At 40.1% G+C, this 21,180-nt stretch overlaps 1 protein-coding gene across 1 annotated transcript; it reads left to right on the plus strand.

Annotated features, from left to right (window-relative positions):
* Positions 1–1,092: 1,092 nt before the first annotated feature.
* dbi (diazepam binding inhibitor (GABA receptor modulator, acyl-CoA binding protein)) lies at positions 1,093–16,884 on the plus strand. The gene is made up of 4 exons (XM_020924064.2): positions 1,093–1,252; positions 9,767–9,884; positions 13,152–13,214; positions 16,657–16,884. The coding sequence occupies exons 1-4, from the start codon at positions 1,238–1,240 to the stop codon at positions 16,728–16,730; spliced, it is 270 nt and encodes an 89-aa protein (XP_020779723.1). The 5' UTR covers positions 1,093–1,237; the 3' UTR covers positions 16,731–16,884.
* The last annotated feature ends 4,296 nt before the right edge of the window (positions 16,885–21,180 follow it).

The following is a 21,180-nucleotide window of genomic DNA, read 5'->3' on the forward strand; positions in this document are numbered from 1 at the left end:
GGAGAAGAATCCGTGTTTCATTCGTTCATTCGACTGAACAAGGACTGAATCAGGACTAAATCAGGTCCGGAACCAAACCAGAAAGACCAGGACTGAGGCCGGGACCAGACCAGAACTGAAAATGGTTTAGTCCTAGTTTAGTCTTGGTTTAAGTCACGGAAATGGGAAATGGGGTTTCCGTGACTTTAAAATGCGATGCGGGAATATTGCGCCGCATACGGACTGAACCAGGACTGAACCAGGACTAAACCGTTTTCAGTCCTGGTCCTGTTCCCGGTCTCAATCCTGGTCTCAGTCCTTGTCTGGTCCCGGTCTAAGTCCTGGTCTCAGTCCCGGTCTGGTCTCGGACCTCGTTTAGTCCTGGTTTAGTCCTGGTTCAGTCCTGGTTCAGTCCTGGTTCAGTCCGGAGGCACAAATAATGAAGAAAATTGTTGTTGGTTTTCTTATTTTTGGTTTTATATTGAAAAACAAGGTTCTTCTTCTGCCACATTTTTCACTTTGACTTTGATTTTATTACGACTTCATTCTCATAATATTATAACTTTATTCTCATAATATCACGACTTTATTTTAACTTCGACTTTATTCCTGTAAAATTATGACTTTATTCTCGTAAAATTACGACTTTTTTCTGGCTTTGACTTTATTCTCATAATATTACAACTTTAATGTCGAAATGTTACGACTTTATTCTCGTAGCGCCAGCATGTTTGTTTTTTTTTTTTTTTTTTTTTTTTTTTTTTTATGTGACCCTTATACTCCGTCGTAGTGTTTACATTTTGTATTTTTTACTTTTTTTTTCTTATGCAAGCTTTAATCGTTTTGTTTTGTTTTTTAAATATAAAAGACTGATAGTAGTAATAATAATACATTTTAAAAACCGAAGTATGAAGCAATGTTAACCTCAAAAACCCTCGCCCGGAGCTACGATTTCACCCTTCGCCTTTCGCCCCACATCTGTCAAAGCAGCGCCCGCCTCCTCCGCACACTTCCTGCTTTAGCGCTCCGTGATTGGCTGAAAAACTTCACGCCACCCAATGACTGACAGTTCATTCGTGTCAGTCACCGCCCCGGCCAATCACGTGTCGAGTACGCAGAGGGGGGGGGGAGTGTCCGAATGTAGCGTAGCGTGGAGACCTCTGGACCCTTTCACTCGCTTCCTTTTCCTTTTTTCGCCGCTGCCTTTTTTCCGGTTCTTGCGCTGAGCCCGTTCATCTTTACGGACCACAAACTCAACATGGCAGACCTCCAGGTGTGTAAAAACGATGCTTGCTTTTGTAAACGTAATTTGATCGCTGTACATTTTGCAAAACGCGTCCGAAATGAGGCAAACCCCCCCTCGACATGAATGGGCGCTAGCTCATCTGGACTAGCTCGTGTTGCATAAACGGGTGCATTTGCTTCTTCTGACGCTGTTTTTGTTCGATCTGAAGGTTGCAGAGTGTTTATAGTACTCGTAACGCGGGGATGGGGTCGTATGTTGACGTCTGCCCCTATATTAGAGCTAGAATTGGGCGTAAAGCAATCGAAAACCCTCCCAATTTTCATTTGTCCTGCTATACACCTGCAGTAAACCAGTGCAATCTTTTTTGCTGAAAAATATCGATATCGTACCGTTTAATGTAATGATACATTATCGATATATCGTCAAGACTATTTTTTGTTATTATACTAAATTATTCTTGTTACAGCGCCACAGTTTTGTTAGACTGATTCACCAGACGGTTTCAATTCGTGGAAACTATCTGACCTCACAGCGTTAGAATTTGTTCGCTCGACAGTAGATGGGTACTTTCTGTATTTAACCAATTGCTGCTATTTGGTCGTGACGTATGTAATGTGTATTAAGCTTTTCCCAAATCCCATACAAAGAAGGACGATCGCGTCTTTCCCCTTGAATTCACCAAACATTCTCTTTGTTCCGGCTTTAAATCCTCGATCTCGGGAATCGTTGACAACACAGAATGTATGGCTCTTCACTGATTGGCTGGTGCCCGAATTTGAACTTCCGGGGTTCTTGCAAACCGTTTAGTATATTGTGATTCCTAACCTAGATAAATTGAGTGGAGATGGTAGGTGGCGCGACCCTGATTCATCAGCCGGTTTCACTTCGTAGAAACTGTCTGTCCTTGCAGTGTTAGAATTAGTTTGCTTGACGGTAGGCGGGTACTTTTTTCAATTATTCCAATCACTGCTGTTTGGTCGTGACGTATGTAATGCGCCGCTAACAGGTCTAACTGGTATATGAAGCTTGTCCTAAATCCCGTAGGAAGAAGGTCAATAACGTCTTTCCTCTTGATGAAATTCACCAAACATTTTCTTTGTTCCGGCTTTAAATCCTCGATCTCGGGAATCGTTGACAACACTGAATGTATGTCTCTTCTCTGATTGGCTGGTGCCGGAACTCACACTTCCATCTAGTGTATTCTGATTCCTGATGTAGTCGCTGGAGAGAAATGAAATTGAGCGGAGGCACTAGGTGGTGCCAGACTGGCTAGTGCATAGTAGGGGTGTGCAAAAATATCGATATATCGTATAGTTGAATGTAATGATACAGTATCAGTATATCACCAAAATCTGTGTGTAAACGGCCGTTATCCTTTTTTTCCCCCCATTTTTTGTTTAAAGACAAAATCAAAAACTGAAAAAACAAATCTCTTTTTTCATTTTGGTTTTGGAGACAAATAATGAAGAAAATACTTGTTTTTAAATTTTTTTAATTTTTGGTTTTATATTGAAAAACGAATGATACATAGATTCACCAAGACTATTTTTTGTTATATTTTACTAAATTATTTTGTTACAGCGCTACAGTTTTGTTGCTTGTTTAGTGGAAGGAAACTTTTTGATGCAGCACATTTAACATACCGTATTTTCCGCACTATTAGGCGTTCTGGATTATAAGATGCATTAAATGACGTGTCATTTTCAAACTTCAAACTTTTTTTTTCAAACTTTTTTCACAATTAAAAGGAAACACAAAAGGAAGTTGGATGGGTCAGTGGAACTTCTGGGTCAGTGGACTGTGACTTCTGATCCTGATACTGCTGGATGCTGTAACTGGCGTTCTGGAGCCTGTCTTAAATGTCGTTAGGAGCTCTAGTCGACGCTGACTCTGACGTAGGAGCTCTAGTCGTGTCCTTATTGGACCACGTCACTGTGACTTGCACCTTCATGATTTGCTGGGTTTGTGACCTCGGTCATGTGACGCTATTGCAGAAAACAGTTTAAACAAACCAGAGACAAACAGGAAACAGCGGAGCTAGAACTACCGTATTTCCAGGCTATTAGGCGCTCTGTCATTAAATGGTCTATTTTCGAACTTTTTTCACAAATAAACCGCACTGGACATTAAAGGAAACACAACAGTTGATGAGTGAGTGGTTTTGTTTGTTTGTTCGTTCACGGTGACTCTGGGCTTTGTTCAGTTGTGGCGTGTAGGGAGGGTGTGTCTGGGACCAACGGATTGTCGGCGTGTTCGCAGTGACTCAGTTGTTCAGTCGTGTCTAGAAGCGGCACATTGCACTCGCTTTTTCAGTTCGTTCCTTCGTTCCGTTCCTCGTCGGCGTGGAGTGATGAGTGTGTCTGTGGGTGTGTTTCGCTGTGCGGTCGCTGTCTGCTCCGTGTGTGTTTGCGTGTTCTGCGGGTGGTGCGGCTTTGTAGTTTACTGAAGTCGTGCTGGATTGTGGGGGCGCAGTCGTTTTTTGATGGGGTTGGGGACTTACGAGCGCACAAAAAATACGGTATCCACTGTTTTGATGATTAAAATGGGTGTTTCATAGTCACTTTCAGATCCAGTCATAACCGGGATACAGGATGACTCAATTACTTCACTAAACTGTTTTATAATTTCTCACACAATTTTCATTCATTCGTGAGTTGTGACATTAGTACGGTGTCAACATTGTGTCACAGACGCATTTGAAATAATCTTTAAATAGCAGCCTTCGCTTTAATCTGATGTGTGTCAAAGAGTTTTCGAGTCATAAAACAGACCTTTGCTCTGGTCGGGGGTTCTGAAGCTGATTTGGTAACGACAGCGCGGCTTCTGTTCAGGCCTCTGATTTCAACACTTTGAACGATCACATGTTTGGAATTTCAACTTTTATGCAAGAAATGGTGCCTTGGTCAATGTGCTCAAACTTCAGGCAGTGTTGCTGTTATTTAAATGTGGATGTAACGTTATCCACATCTCTGTGTACGATATTTTCTCGATTTGCATCTCACGGTACAAGGGAATTTATTACGCTGTTTTGTGGAGGGTAACAAAACTGTGAATTCTCTTACTTTTTGCTCTTAAAATACCACGACAAGACTTAATTCAAAGAACTAAGATTTAAAAGTGTTAGAACTGTTATTTCTTCTTGTAGTCTGCACTGAAATGGAGCAAAGGATCATGGTCTATGTAGTTAATCCGTGTATCATTCGTTCAGCCGTTTTTCAAAATAAAATTTAAAAAAAATGTCTCTAAAATCAAAATGAATAAAACAATTTGTTTTTTCAGTTTTTGATTTTGTGTTTAAATGAATAATGGAAAATGATTCAATCACGGAATCTTTTCCCGATTCGGTGACTGGACCGGGGCTGGACTGTTTTCAGTCCCGGTCTCAGTCCCGGTCTCAGTCCCAGAATAGACAGCGATCAGATCAGAACTGAGACCAGGACTGGACTGGGGCTGGACTGGGGCTGGACTGGGGCTGGACGCGGGGCTGGAGCGGGGCTGGACTGGGGCTGGAGCGGGGCTGGACCGGGACTGGAGCGGGACTGGACCAGGACTGGACCGGGGCTGGACCGGGACTGGACCGGGGCTGGACTGTTTTCAGTCCTGGTCTCAGTTCCGATCTGGTCCCGGTCTCAGTCCCAGAATAAACAGCGATCAGATCAGAACTGAGACCAGGACTGAACCAGGACTGAACCGTTTTCAGTCCTGGTCTCAGTTCCGATCTGGTCCCTGTCTAGTCCCGGTCTCAGTCCTGGTCTGGTCCCGGACCTGGTTTTAGTCCTGTTTCAGTCCTGGTTCAGTCTGGCATCTCAGTTTAAGTCACGGAAATGGAAAACGGCCGTTATCCGTTTTTTTCCATCACGATTTAAATCCAACAGTGTCTATAATGTTTCTTTTAACTGTGCGGGGAGATGACGCTCGATTGGTTTCGCTCCGTTGTCACGTGACGTTCATAAGGGACGACCAAGACAAGACGGCAAGTCCGACCGCAAGAGAGTTGGTCCCAAAAAAATACTAGTACTTCTGCAATTTGGCAACATTTTGGCTTCAGGACACATTTGTTTAAGTTTTATAGAAACAAAACTTAAAACCACGTGACTCATTTGCATAAACCTTAAAGTGCTTCTGTCGGACTAAAGGACACGATTCAGTGGAATATGAGTGTTCTTTCTGTGACAGAGGGGTGTTCTGCTGATGGTGAGTCTGTTCTGTGTTTCTTTCGTGTTGGAGATGGTTCATGTGAAACTTTTCAGAGATTATAAGTCTGCAGGTCGTACACACAGATCGTACAGCTTACGTAAGTTGTACTAAACATTTTGGTAATACAGTAATACCGTATACCCCGGTAAAATCCCGAGAAGGTTTAACGGTATCAAAATTTGGATACTGCCTAAATGACAGTGTAATTTTTTGAGTTTTTAATTACTAGTATAAGTATTATGTGTATTTGTTTTCTGTAGCACTCAGTAGTATTTCCGTAGTCTGTCTGAAGTCCGTCTGTCGGTGTCACTGTGCTTTATTTTGGTTTATTTGGCTTCTGCCCAAACCTCAGTGCTGCTCTGTGGTTGCTCGGGTTCAGACTTATCACATACCAATGATTCAACCGGAGCTGAAGTATTATTTAAAGCTGCTCTGTAACCTTTCTCGAGCTGAATTTCTTTTATGGTATTTTTAGTACGTAAAAATCAATAACATGGCTCGTATTTAAGGGCCCATATTACGCTTTTTTTTAGGGATGTAACAGTAACCGAAATATCGTGATATCGTATCGTCAAAAGTCTCACAATATAACGAATTACAAGTTCCTTTGCTTAAATGCTTTTTTTTTTTACAGCAGCAACCGCTTATAAACATTGGGAACTACATATCCCATGATTCATTTCAGCGCAGACAACGTGAAGAAATACGTTTTTTACTTAAATTTTGGGGATTTTGATGGAAATAATTCACACCAAAATATTGTCAGGGTATTTCAAAAGCAAAAAAAAAAAAAAAAAGCGTTCTATCTACAATTATATCGGCCTCTCCAAAATATCGTACGTGATAATATCGTACCGAGAGATTGGGATATTGTTGCATTCCTACTATTTTCTGATCTGGAGTTGTGTTTTGTTTCATTTACACGTTTTTAAAACACAAACCCTGCAGATTTTAGGCTGAGTTTTTCTCTCAAACGGAAAACAAAACAGATGGTGGAACGGCGGAGGAGCAGTTCAGGTGTATGAGCGTATCCTCCCTGGTGACCTTTGACCTCCAGGCACCGTTGGCGTGTAACCTGATTCGCCGGGTGTTCGTTGGGTGTTGTTATTGTAGCATCGAACACCTGCTCTGGGAGTCAAACGTTAAAAACTGGGAAAACAAAATGGGGGTTGAGAATAATCTGTGTGTCATTTGTTCATTCATTGTTCAAAACGACTATTTTCTTCATTATTTGTCTCTAAAACCAAAATGAAAAAACAGATAATGATTCGTGTTTTCAGTTTTTGATTTTGTGTTTAAATGAAAAATGGAAAAAAAAAACCTGATAACGACCGTTTCTCGTTTCCGTGAGTTAAACTGTGATGCCGGACTGAACCAGGACTAAACCAGTCTCAGTCCTGGGCTGGTCCCGGTCTCAGGCCCAGTCTCAGTCCCAGTCTCAGTCTCAGTCCTGGTCTTAGTCCTGTCTCGGTCCTGGTCGTGGCCCCGGTCTCGGTCCCGGTCCTGGTCTTAGTCTCGATCTTGTCCCGGTCTCAGTCTTGGTCCTGGTCCCAGTCTGGTCCCAGTCTCAGTCCTGGTCCCGGTCCTGGTCTTAGTCCTGGTCTCGGTCCCAGTCCCGTTCTGGTCCCAGTCTGGTCCCAGTCTCAGTCCTGGTCCTGGTCCTGGTCTCAGTCTCAGTCCCAGTCCCAGTCTCAGTCCCAATCTGGTCACAGTCTCAGTCCTGGTCTCAGTCCTGGTCTTAGTCCTGTCTCGGTCCTGGTTGTGGCCCCGGTCTCGGTCCTGGTCTTAGTCTCGATCTTGTCCCGGTCTCAGTCTTGGTCCTGGTCCCAGTCTGGTCCCAGTCTCAGTCCTGGTCCCGGTCCTGGTCTTAGTCCTGGTCTCGGTCCCAGTCCCGTTCTGGTCCCAGTCTGGTCCCAGTCTCAGTCCTGGTCTTAGTCCTGTCTCGGTCCTGGTCGTGGTCCCGGTCTCAGTCCCGGTCCTGGTCTTAGTCTCGATCTTGTCCCGGTCTCAGTCCTGGTCCTGGTCCCAGTCTGGTCCCAGTCTCAGTCCTGGTCCCGGTCCTGGTCTTAGTCCTGGTCTCGGTCCCAGTCTCAGTCCTGGTCCCGGTCCTGGTCTTAGTCCTGGTCTCGGTCCCAGTCCTGGTCTCAGTCTCAAAATCGCAAACTGAAAAAAAACAAATCGTTATCGTTTTTTTTTTTTTTTTTTCCAGAGACAAATGGTGAAGAAAATTGTTCTCTTTTTTTTAAATTTTCTTGTTTTTTTTTTCTTATTTATATTTTGAAAAATGATTGAACGAACGATACATGGCCTGAGAATCTCCGGTTTGGAGAGAGGATAGAAAAAATTGACTTCATAAAAAACATTTGCAGCTTAGACTTCAGACTGGAGAAAATTTAACATTTGTTTTGTGTTAAATTTTAGATGTTTATTTAGTTTATGTTCATGAAATTAATTAATATAGAAAGCCTTTTTTTTATATAAAACAAAACACAAAACCAAATTATGATCGGGCAGTATCTCACTCTTGAATATTGAACCATAAGTCGATTTAGTAATGATCGTGACGGGAATGTGAACATGAATCTTTTTTGTTGTGAGGCGAGAACACTTTCCCACCAGCCGCAAACATTTCTGAAGGATCCTTTTTGTGTCCAGTATTGTTTTTTTTGTTTGTTTTTTTGGCTTTAGTCACCGTCCACTCCTCTCCCCTCTGTCCCACTTGGCTCCCAGAATCCCAGTCTTCATCAATGTGCTCTCTGTTCTTCACACTGACGACACTTGGACTTAGAGGAGAATTTGCCCGAATTACGCTGCGATTTGCAATTTACGTGACCCGACTTTGTGTCTTTTTGTGCGATTTTGAAGCCGCTGCGCTCGTCCTGTGAATGTGTCAGTGTGACTCTGAGCTGCTCTGTCAGATCGTAACCAACAAACATCAACAACGCTACAGCAACAGACAATAAAACAGAGCGTCAGGGGCAGATGAGTGACGGACACTAACTCAGGAAATAGTGAAAATAATTATTACTTCACCTATCGTAAAGTTGTAAATTCAAACTGCAGCATCTCGTCCAAATTATCCATAGAATTTATCCACAAACAGAGTAACCGTTGGGTCTTAAAAGTCTTATAAAGGTCTTAAATTTCATGTTCCTAAATTAAGGCCTTAAAAAGTCTTAAATTATGTTGTCCCAAGTCTTATTTTTTACACAAATGTCTTAAATTTCATTAGCCTATTTCTTTGTAAACTCAACCGGGCTGTTGTGCAATGTTAAACGGAGGGAGGAAAAAAAAAACAATGTGACGTCACGTAACACGATTGAACGTCTAATTTGGAGTCTGCGCAAACAATGCTTTGCTTTGCGGCGCCGCCGGTAACAAGTAAATGATCAGTACAGCGGAGGAAGGCGTTGGATGGATCATGAGGAAGTGTCGGTTTAGTCCACAGTGGCTCTTAGATTCTAGATGTAGTAGTGGTAGTTAGTTGGTCATTATTAGAACCGGATTTGCTGTTTTTCGTCTGCATAATGGGTGCGATGTTGGTCTTGATTTACAGTTACGTGGTCTTAAAAAGTTTTTTTTTTTAAATCTTAAATTTGGGGTAGTCAAACCAGGGGATACCTGACAAAACATCGCTGTTAATCCAGTTAAAGTAAAGTAAAAAGGTGGGAGTAGTTCCTCACGTGTGTTTGTTTACATCCACACAGCGCACGGATCGAGGTGAAGCTGCAGATCAGCGACAGTGACTCTACTTCCTGTGGACTTTATCGCCGATCTTTTATGATTAAAATAGCATGTATCTGAAGTTTTGCACCACATTTCACAAATAATAATAACACAGTTTAGAGTCTCTGAGCGAATGGTTTTACTTTAGACATGAAACGACTGGCGTGACCACACTCACAACTTTTTATCCTGTGGTCTGCAGACTGATCCGGCTGCGGTCTTTGCGATCAGAGTTTTAAAATCTCGTAATATTCTCCTCTTGTCTGTGGTGTGTTTTTTTTTTTTGTTGTTGCACATTTAAAAATCGTTTAAGACTGAAAAATCCTGTAGTGTGTGATGATGTTTAGACTTTGACAAACTTTATTGATCCACCAGTGCCATTACTTGGACACAGGAGCTCACACATCACATAACAAAGAGGAAAAAAAAGGCATAATTATGTAAATGTGTATACAAAGTAAAAAACAAATGTAGATAATACAAATGTAGTTCAGACTTTACATGCCTCTGCACCGCGGTGTGTGCAGTACAGCCCAGAGGCTCATAATAATACATTTACCTAATATTTGTATGTGTTGTGTGTGTGTGTGTGTGTGTGTGTGTGTGTGTCTGTTTTAGGCCCAGTTCGAGTGCGCCGCCACAGATGTGAAGAACCTGAAGGCCAAACCCTCAGACGATGAGATGCTGCAGGTTTACTCTCTGTACAAACAGGCCACAGTGGGAGACGTCAACACAGGTGAGACGACGACACACACACATGTACACATGCGCACACACACATGTACACACACACACACAGCACACACACACAGACACACATGTACACATGCACACACACACACACACACACACACACACACGTACACATGCACACACACACACAGACACACATGTACACATGCACACACACACATGTACACATGCGCACACACACATGTACACATGCACACACACACAGACACACATGTACACATGCACACACACACACACACACACACACACACACACACACACGTACACATGCACACACACACAGACACACATGTACACACACACACACACATGTACACATGCACACACACACACATGTACACATGCACACACACAGACACACATCTACACATGCACACACACAGACACACATGTACACGCACACACACAGACACACATGTACACATGCACACACACTCAGACACACATCTACACATGCACACACACACAGACACACATCTACACATGCACACACACACAGACACACATGTACACATGCACACACACACACACATGTACACATGCACACACACACAGACACACATCTACACATGCACACACACACAGACACACATCTACACATGCACACACACACAGACACACATCTACACATGCACACACACACAGACACACATGTACACATGCACACACACACACACATGTACACATGCACACACACACAGACACACATCTACACATGCACACACACACAGACACACATCTACACATGCACACACACAGACACACATCTACACATGCACACACACACAGACACACTGCAGCTGATTGATGCTAACTGTATGCATGTTCTGTCTGAGGCTCTGTTAGTCTTTAATCTGAGTTTTATTTCAACACAATCTGACCAGAAAAAACTGACGTAGTTGGAACTAGAACAGGTGAACAGATTTTCTCAAATAAATGTACAGTCACAAGTAGGGATCAGACATGATTTTCAAATAGTCAAATATTTGTTATATGTTCAAATATTGGATAGTAATTTAAAAAAAAGACGTTTCCTAAACAATACTTCATGTAACGCATTCGGCCAGAAGGTTCCACTGACAGACTCCCTATAGGCACAGTGGACTAGGCCAAGAGTAGAGGCTGCTCCAAAATAACAGAAGAAAAATGTTAATTTTTTTGAACAAAAATATGGCACAGGCCTGTAGCCAGAGCCAGGGCTCTGAGAGCTTGTTTAAACGTGTTATTGTTGCCGACAATTCCGGCTGTTTGACTGGGTTTGGCCAAATTGACCAAATGGGCAGTTCAGTGAAAGTAGAGCTGTAGGCTACAGTACACGGTCGGTCATGCATTTTTAAAATTCAGAAAGTCTAGAATATAGTTTCATGTGGTTTCACAGGCGGTTTGCTCAACAAAGTTGTTCATTTCAAATGTGATTTGGAAGGTTATTGTTGTTTGATTAAACCATTTGTGCTTAAAGAACTGTTTCACCCAATCCGTCGTCGTGTGTCTGTGTCTGTGTGTGTGTCTGTGTGTGTGTGTGTCTGTCTCTGTGTGTGTGTGTCTCTGTGTGTGTGTGTCTCTGTGTGTGTGTGTCTCTGTGTGTGTGTGTGTGTCTGTGTGTGTGTGTGTGTGTGTGTGTGTCTCTGTGTGTGTGTCTGTCTCTGTGTGTGTGTCTGTGTGTGTGTGTCTCTGTGTGTGTGTGTCTGTGTGTCTGTGTGTGTGTGTGTGTGTGTGTGTGTGTGTGTGTGTGTGTGTGTGTGTGTGTGCGGGAGGGGGGTCGATTTTTCGAATAATATTCGAATAGTTGTCATCGATTTTCAAACAGTGTTTTTGCTAAAAAAAAACAATAAATCACATCCCTGGTCACAATTTAGCTATTGATCACATGCTCCTGAAAATCCTTTGTTTAAATCCATTTTGTACTTTTTCTTAAATTTTCTCACTGTCTAAACTGTTTTGGTTAACATGTGCACTGTGTCACCATGGTAACTGATAAACATTCTGCCATACACCTACATGTAGAACCCCCCAGCATGATGTCCTTGTGATGTATCAGTATAATGATGTAGAACTACACACTGCTAAAATAAGACGCCACACGACTTTTCATATGCACTCGTTTTCTTTTGTCTTTTGAAGAAACGGTTCATAAGACTTTAATTATAAATTCTATAAACACGACCTCTGCCCTCAGATACGAGGTACATGTCCAAAGTACTTTTACTGATAACAACTGCACTGCTGATTGATCCTTGGTTGCAAAAACATTTGACTTGTTTAATTATAATTTTTTTGGTGTTTTGGTTCTAAACATAATTATTCTCTCGTTTGTGTTTCCAGTTTTGATGCTGAAATCCAGTTGGTTTAAACCTAAAATGTGTCTCTCTGATCTAAACGGTCTCTACCTAAACCCCAGCAGCTTCAGCCAGTCATAAATCAGTGCTAGTGCAGCCGCTGCAGCTCAGGGAGGGAGTTCTGGAGGTTCTGATCTTTCTTAGACTTAGACGTGGACAAACTTTATTGATCCACAAGGGAAATTGTTTGGACACAGTACTTCACACGTCACAAAAAATATAATAACAAAGAGCAAAAATGGAAATGGTAAAATAAATTCTAAATAAGTAGCAAAAAAGATGACAAGAGACGTGTGAAAAAAGACGTAATCATATAAATGTAAATATACAGTCAAAATAAAATGGAAAGATCAGTAATAAAATATAAACTCACAGCTTTATACAAGAGGTCATGGGAAGATTTGATGATTGACAGGACATAGCATTATCTATTACATAAGGGTGAGTTGTAGGGAGTATTATCAAGTGTTTTCACATGAGGCCTGTCCATAAACTGAGAATGAGACAAACTCTGACGTGTCTGTCTGCAGGTGAGGACTCTGTGTCTTAAAGGTCCATTTGATCAAACAGCTCGATGTTCATATCAGCGTCTTTGGAAACATTGATAAGTGATTTTATTATTGATCAGTATGATGGTGACAAAGTTCTACTGAAGTTTCAGCTCAAACTGACGCCTCTGTGCTCCTCTGCTCCATCTTGTGGTGAAAAAAGAAAAGCAAAAAAGTGACTCCGTGTCATTAAGAAAATATAAAGTGTAAATAATTTTCTTTGTACTTTATTTAGACAAAGGGGAAATGAGGATTCATACTTTTATATTCTGTTAAAATGTGTTAACATCTTCTTGTTTCTCTTTTGTCTCTCTGTCTGTTTCTCTCGTTTCTCTTGTTTTTCTCTCGTCTCTTTTCTCTCTGCAGCTCGTCCGGGGATGTTGGATTTCATGGGAAAAGCCAAGTGGGACGCCTGGGAGAAACAGAAAGGTGCAGTGATGTTTCTTAAAGTGCAGAAGGGTTTATTTTATAATTATTTTTAGCACGTTTAAACAAACTAAAATATACTCTAATATATACTGTAATATAATTATAAATAATAATTTATCAAAACCACTTTATCTAAAATCTACTATACTTTTACTTAAGTAAAATATAATACAGGAGCAAAACAAATGTACTTCCACTTGTGAACTTTTTTTTCATCACCATTGTACAATTTAAACAAGTGTTGGATTATTATCATTGTGGTGGCTGCGTATGTCGTACCTCTTAAATTCTAAACTTATTTTGAAAAATCTTCTAGAGCTGCTCGATTACGGAAAAAAATCATCATGATTATTTTGGTCAATATCGAAATCACAATTATTCAGATTATTCGTTTTTAGTTACACGGTGCATTTATTCAGCATTTCTATCTCAAAAACAAAAACACTGTTATTGATAATTTACGCAAAACTTTCAAATTGAAAATAAATGTAGGCTACAAATATGAACCTTGGAGCAGTTTTGTGATGTGTAAAATATAAAATAAGTAAAATATGTTTGAACGTGAAATAAGGCAGAAAAACATCCATAAAACACAAAATAAACTATATATCCAGCTTTGCTACAATCTCTATATTTAAAAAATAAAATATATTTATTTATTTAAAAATATCCCAAAATAAACTTTAAGCTTTAATCGTTTAAACTCGATTATATAAGGTTAGAGATCGTTAAACACACAAATCAAAATCATGATCAACATTCGAATAACTTCAAAATCTTCTATAGAATCAAGTTAAAAATTTAGTATTTTAGTACATTTACTTTTTTCCTTTACGATATATCGATATTATATATTTATTTCAAACAAATAATGTCAAAATCTCGTCTTGTCTCGTTCTTGTAGATCCAAATCTCGTGTCTCATCTTCTAGAAATTGTGGAAAAAGTACAGAAAAATTTTTAATTAAGTTGAAGTATCTCGACTTTGCTTAATTCCTACTCAAGTAAAAGTAAAAAAGTACTTCATTTAAAGTGTAATTTGAGTAAAAGTGACTTAGTTACTTTCAATTATTTGATGTAAAAAAGGATGAATCATAAATTTTATCCAGCACAAGTTGTTTTAATCGACTTTTAGATGATCCAGACAAACTTTGTACCTTTTTTTAAAAACATCTGAGCTTAACACCGACTATTTTAACACTTTTTAACACCTATTTTGTGTTTGAACGCAAATATCTGTCCGAGATTTGACCGAGGTTTTCATTCGCGTGCAAACCTGCGCAATTTAATTTCATTTCTGACCGATTGTTTTTTTGTTTTGTTTTTTCGCATTTCTTTTTTTTTTTTCAGTCTAAATTTTACTCGAGTGCAGGTTCCAATGTAATGAAGTAAAATTCTAGGGTCAAAATGTACTCAAAAACTACTTCAAAAAATGACAAATTCTCATAAAAACTACTCGATTACAGTAACATGAGTAAATGTAATTTGTTACTTTCCGTCCTTGATCTCGTCCCACCCCTCGGGCTCAGCGATAAGGTAATAGATGCATCAAGAATCTCGGACTTTCGGTCATTGCGCAATTCATACTGGGAAGGATTTTCCGAAAAAGTGAGCATCAAACCTCCATGTTTGTTTTCCCAGTGGGATGCGTCTATTGACAAAGTTGATCTTTTCAAGTCTTTTGAACCATATCACTTTTGTTTCTGGTTCTGATATTGTCATATTTTAGTTGTTGGATTCGGACATCGTAATTGTGTGGTTGTTGGATCCTGACAGCGGAAAATCGGCTTCGGAAGTTTGCGAACTCCATAAATGCAAAAGTGAATCAGATGTGTGTGACTCAAACCTCTGTTCAAACTGTTTCTCTTCCCAACAGAATTGAAAAATAGTGAAAGGTGAAGGCGATGGGCAGGATTGATCCACAGGAAGAACCAAAAAGGAAACATTTGACTGACTAAATCATCCTGAGTTTGCAGAGAACATTTTGTATGTGGAGCGACAACAAAGCAAAATCCTGTTTGTTAAGTGAGAGGAGCAGAAGACAAACAGACTGAGCTGCACTTTCTTGTTCTTGTGGTTTTACAGCAAACATCACGTCTTGGTCTCTTTGCAGTGGAAGGTGTTTCTTGGTGAACAGCTGGTGCCTTTTGCTTTGGCGTTGACTTTTTAAATTTGTAACCGACGTTGAGCGAGAGATCGGTGTTTTTGTTTTGTTGTCGCTCCACATACAAAATGTTCTCTGCAAACTCGGGATGATTTAGACCAGAGGTGTCGAACTCATTTTGGTCCGGGGGCCGAATCCAACCTACTTTGATCCCAAAGGGGCCAGATCAAAAAACTCATGTCATATAAACCCCCAAAACAGCAATAAGTTCAAATATTTGTGCAGAGAAAAAATCTATTACAGAAATCTTTTTTAACTGATGAACTCTTTCTTTTACAAAATATTATTATATTATGAACAACCTGAAACTTCAATTCAAATTTCAACACAATGTTTTAACATGAACTTGTTTGTAAACAGGAATAAGTCAATTTTTGTTGTAAAATCCTGCACTCGGCTCCACTTTTCTCATGTTGGACATTTTTCTGATGAGGGTGTCACGGTCAACAGTCAAAACGATCGTCCTTTAAGAGCGTCTGGAAAGAGACAAGTCTTCATTTGTGCTGCTCTGGTGGGAGGGGCCACGTACAGAGACGCTGGAGACGCTGCTGTGATAAACACCACAGAAAATTAACAAGATTTTAATAGAAAATATAATTAAAATATTAGTAGAAAATCAGCCAAGGGCCAGATTAAAGGTCTTGGAGGGCCGGATCTGGCCCCCCGGGCCTTATGTTTGACACCTGTGATTTAGACAGTCAAAGTTTTCCTTTTTGGTTCTTCCTGTGGATCAATCCTGCCCATCACCTTCACCTTTCACTATTTTTCAATTCCATTGGAAAGCGAAACAGTTTGAACGGAGGTTTGCAGTCACACAGATCTGATTCTCTTTTGCATTTATGGAGTTCACAAACACATTTCTCAAGCCGTTTTTCGCTGTTAGGATCCAACAACCACACAATTACGATGTCCGAATCCCAAAACTAAAATATGACAATATCAGAACCAGAAACAAAAGTGAAATGGTTCAAAAGACTTGAAAATAGACACATCCCACTGGGAAAACAAACATGGAGGTTTGATGCTCACTTTTTTGGAGGATCCTTCCCAGTATGGATTGCGCGATGACCTGAAGTCCGAGATTCTTGATGCATCTATAAAAACAAAATTGCGGTATCTTCTTCCCTGTGATGATCTTTTCTTTAGTCTATTAGCTGTAAAGTCCCGTTCTGTGGCTTTAACCGTGTTTTAGTGAAAAGAGTCCGACACTTTCAGCTCACTATTTGCACGTGTCGCCGTTTTCTTGCGACTGTAACGGACGCTGCTCCTCTGTGTTCAGGGAAGGCGAAGGAGGCCGCCATGCAGGAGTACGTGAACCTGGTGAACGAGCTCAAGACCAAGTACGGCTTCTGAACCTCGCCTTAACGCTGTAACCACGGCAACGGATACGGATGTAGAACTCAAGCCACGCCCCCCTTTTTAGGTCCACGCAGTTTAGGTGCTCACGTCTCGTCATGTTTTCTACCTGAGTCCGCTCATTTCAAAATAAAACTCTGAAACAACCTGACACGACTGACTGGTTTTATTACTACAAAATAAAAGTTCGTACAGAGTTTATGCGGAGACGTATTTGTGATTTTGGAGACAGTACAAACGATAATGGACATTAGACGTTGACGAGACAATAAAAGATTTTATTTGGGAGGGAAAGAGTGTGACAGTTTGTAATAAAAAAGAAGAGATGGAAGAGGGGAAGGGCGGGAGGGAAAACAAAAAAGACGGAAAAAAATTATTATTCTTGCAATTTAAGTTTTTTTTTTTTTTTTCTCCTTTCCTCTCCTTTCATTACCCCTTTGTTATTTATTATTTATTTGTTTATTTAGTTATTATTTATTCCTACCTTTTTTTATTATTTATTTTTTTTATTTATTTTAATTTTTTTTCTGGGTCCGTCCATATGAAATCAGCTGCCCTCCCCTATGAGCCGTCTCAGATTAGGCTGAAAAAAATTCAAAAAATTTCTAAAATCACCAAATGAAAGAATCTCAAATTTTAGCTCAATCCCTTCAGTCGTTCCAGAGTTATGGCCCGTTGAAATTTTGGGGCCATGCTCACTTTTTCGAAAACCTTAATTTATAAGCATGTTTGAGAGACCAGAACTTTATCAAAAATAGAGCAAGGAAGCTGAAAATTTTGATTATTGTAGATTCTGCGTCACAGATTCTAAATCTGTTGTCAAATATTGTGTATCTTTATTAAGGTCTGTGCTGTGGGCCCCCAAAATCTCAAAATTGGTTGCCTCCATAGACCCTGTAAAAGAAATGGACTAAGTGAGTGTGACGTCAAGTGAGGCTCGTTATGTTCATGGTTACAGGAGCGAATTTGGAGCCAGGCTCTTTTTGATGGACAAAACAGTGGGAAAAAAATCTTGATCATGTACAGCAGGGGTGTCAAACTCAATTTGTTCTGGGGGTCGTATCCAACCTACTTTGATCCCAAAGTGTCTGGATCAGAAAACTCATGTCATATAAACCCCAAAAATAACAATAAGTTCAAATATTTGTGCAGAGAAACACAAATCTATTACAGAAATCTTTTTTAATTGATGAACTCTTTCTTATTATAATATTATGAACAACCTGAAACTTTAAGAAAAATTAAATTTCAACACAGTGTTTTAACATGAACTTGTATGTAAATAGGAATAAGTCCATTTTTGTTGTAAAATCCTGCACACAGCTCCACTTTTCTCATGTTATTAGTTTCTTTTTTTCAGACCTAGAGTGTTATTTCATACCTGACAGTTTCGATTGCTCACTTGCGTCTTCCTCAGAGTGGGATACTGTCCTGAGGAAGTGGGACTGCAGGTGGCGCTGTCTTCCTGCCTCCACCGGTAGGAAGACAGCGCCAAAACCTGTTTAAATCAGCTGACCAGACACGTCACAGCAACATCACGTGACTCTGAGGAAGACGCTAGTGAGCAGTCGAAACTGTCAGGTATGAAATATCACTCTAGGTCTGAAAAAAAGAACCTAATAACATAGAATATCTGAAGACCAAATGAATCTCATTGGACTATCCACTTTTCTCATGTTGGACATTTTTCTGATGAGGGTGTCACGGTCAACAGTCAAAACGATCGTCCTTTAAGAGCGTTTGGAAAGAGACAAGTCTTCATTTGTGCTGCTCTGGTGGGAGGGGCCACGTACAGAGACGCTGGAGACGCTGCTGTGATAAACACCACAGAAAATTAACAAGAATTTAATAGAAAATATCATTAAAATATTTGAGTAGAAAATCACCCAAGGGCCACATTAAAAGCCTTGGAGGGCCGGATCTGGCCCCCGGGCCTTATGTTTGACACCTGTGATGTAGAGCAACGAAAAAAAGAAAAACAACATATGAACATTTTAAGACCAAAATGGCGAGACTCACAACAGCAGTTACAGAGAGACGAGCCACAAGATCCTAATGTGAGTCAACTGGAGCCAGACTCAGAAGGAGCCGGAAGAGCCTCCTGGAGAACTTCCTGTTTGGCACACGACGACTAGAGCGTTAGCTATGTCCACTCATGGTTGCCGCTCAATTATTTATTTATTTTTTCAATTTTTGAGGTCCAAGATCTATTTACTCCAAGCAGATATTTACAAACTAACGGATGAGCCTGAATATTTGACCATTTCTGACAACAATCTCACAATATTTTTAGCTTCGATGTGGATGGTGTAGAGCAGGGGTGTCCAAACTTTTTTAATCAAGGGCCACAGATCTAAACACAGACGAAGCAGAGGGCCGATCGAGGGCCGTAGACTGATGCTGAATACAGTGCATAATGTGAAATATGTGCATGTTTAACACGTTAGAATGAACCATCAGTCTTTATTCACGCTGAGATCCTTAAAACCACACACTAAATATTAAATATGAGCTTTATCAAGGTAAATTTTCCAAAAACTTGCAGTAAAAATGTATTTTTTAATTGATGCGAGGTCATTTGGGTCAATTCACCTGGAAGTCTGAGGCCCATAAAAAATTTGTCTGAGGGCGGCATTTGTTTGGACATGCCCGGTGTAGAGTCATAAATTGATCTTTTTAGCGCCTTCTTTGGACACTTGGTTCTCCATGTGGGGAATTCTTGTTTTGAATTTTCAATAAACTTAAAACAAATCCTCCAAAAAAAAAAAAAAAGTTGAAACAAGCTGTAATTTCTTCATCAGCCACTAGATAGAGCTGTTGTACCATAGAAATGCCAACGCGATTCAAAACAACAACAGAGAATCACAATGGCTTCAACAAAACTATATTTATGGAAGATGCAACACAAGAAAATTATAATTTTTGAATTCATTTGTCATTAAAAAGAGTATTTTTTCATTTTTATTTTGTCCTAAAAGTTCACATGTCAACGTTATTTGCACTATGCACCCAGAGAGAGTAAAGAGAGAAATTAAAAATGAGAGTAAAATTATTATGAATGTTTTGGTTTGATTTTCAAGATTTTGAAACTGTATTTCATGCAGTTTGTAAAGAGGTAACTTACTCATTTAAAGCTACACTGTGTAACTTTTCTGGTGGAGAGTCCATTTTTCAAGCAGGTCACACCACCTCGCCACGTTACAGGTCAGATCTGTGGAGAGGCGATCCCACTCACAGTCAGGAATATTCATGCAGCGATAAAAACACTTCAATAAATGCATCATAGACACGTTTAAAGCCATACTGTGAGGCATTCCAGGTGATCTCCATGGAGACAAGCAGGTGACAGACCCTGAACTAGAAAATTATGTAATGCCGCTTTAAATTATTTTATGTAACAAATACTGAAAGTTTGAAATCAGTAGGTTTAATGTTCATCTTTTGTCCACCAGATGGCGCCGCAGCACTGCCCACACAGAGCTGTTTAGGCTCTATCCACGTTTACGTCACAAACCAGGAAGACGTTTGGAAAAATGCGATGAACTTCCGGTGGGTTCTGTTCGCTGTAGTAAGTTTGACAAAATCTAGGAAAAATGAGAAAATGTCCCAGTTTTCTTCGTCTCCGTGTCATTGTATCGTTCCGTTACGTTCGGCTCATCAACAATTACAACCACACCTCAGTTTTCATCATTTCCCCACTGACGCACGACTCCGAGTGCACTGGGTTCACACGATTAGAAGAGACGAGGCCAAATTCAAGATGATTCCAAACAGCACATACGTCTGCAGTCTTTATTTTACCGCTGATCAGATTTACTGTATTTTTCAGACGATCCGGAGAAGAAAAAAACTAATACAAGTGGCACTTTTTGGGTGAAATTTATTTGATAAAATCAGAGCCCAGGAGCTGACATTTCCTGTTGAAACTCAAGTTCTAGTAATAACAATAGAACAGAGAACTGCAGGTCTGTTTTTGAGGAGGTAATAACATTATAACTGGTTAAAAACGTACAAGAGTCAGTGTTGCATTATATAGATATAGTTATTATAACTTTTATGAACTTTTTTTTGTTTTGTCAAAGTTGTATTTTGATTCATGCATGTTTTGAGTAATCCTCTATTGTCCTTCATTCTTCTTGAGGTCTCAGAAAATGACTTTTTAAAAATTCTACCTATCTCCGCCCTCTGCTCTGTATTTACTTTACTATAAGTTGCACTTTTGGGGGGAAATTTATTTTATAAAAATCAGAGACCAGGAACCGACATTTCCTGTGTAAAGTCAAGTTGTAGTAAAAACACTAGAAGAGAGAACAACAGACTGTTAACGTCACATATGAACAGTTCTTCAGATAAACTATAACATAAACAACAGAACAGAACAAGTTTAACCAAACTCTCCATCTCACTCCAAATCACTAAATCCATTCAGTTCTTCATCCTCGGTGTC

This window comes from Boleophthalmus pectinirostris, unplaced genomic scaffold (assembly GCF_026225935.1).
Source record: "Boleophthalmus pectinirostris isolate CB_2022bp ecotype Guang Dong unplaced genomic scaffold, ASM2622593v1 HiC_scaffold_1, whole genome shotgun sequence".
NCBI classification, from domain to species: Eukaryota; Metazoa; Chordata; class Actinopteri; order Gobiiformes; family Gobiidae; genus Boleophthalmus; species Boleophthalmus pectinirostris.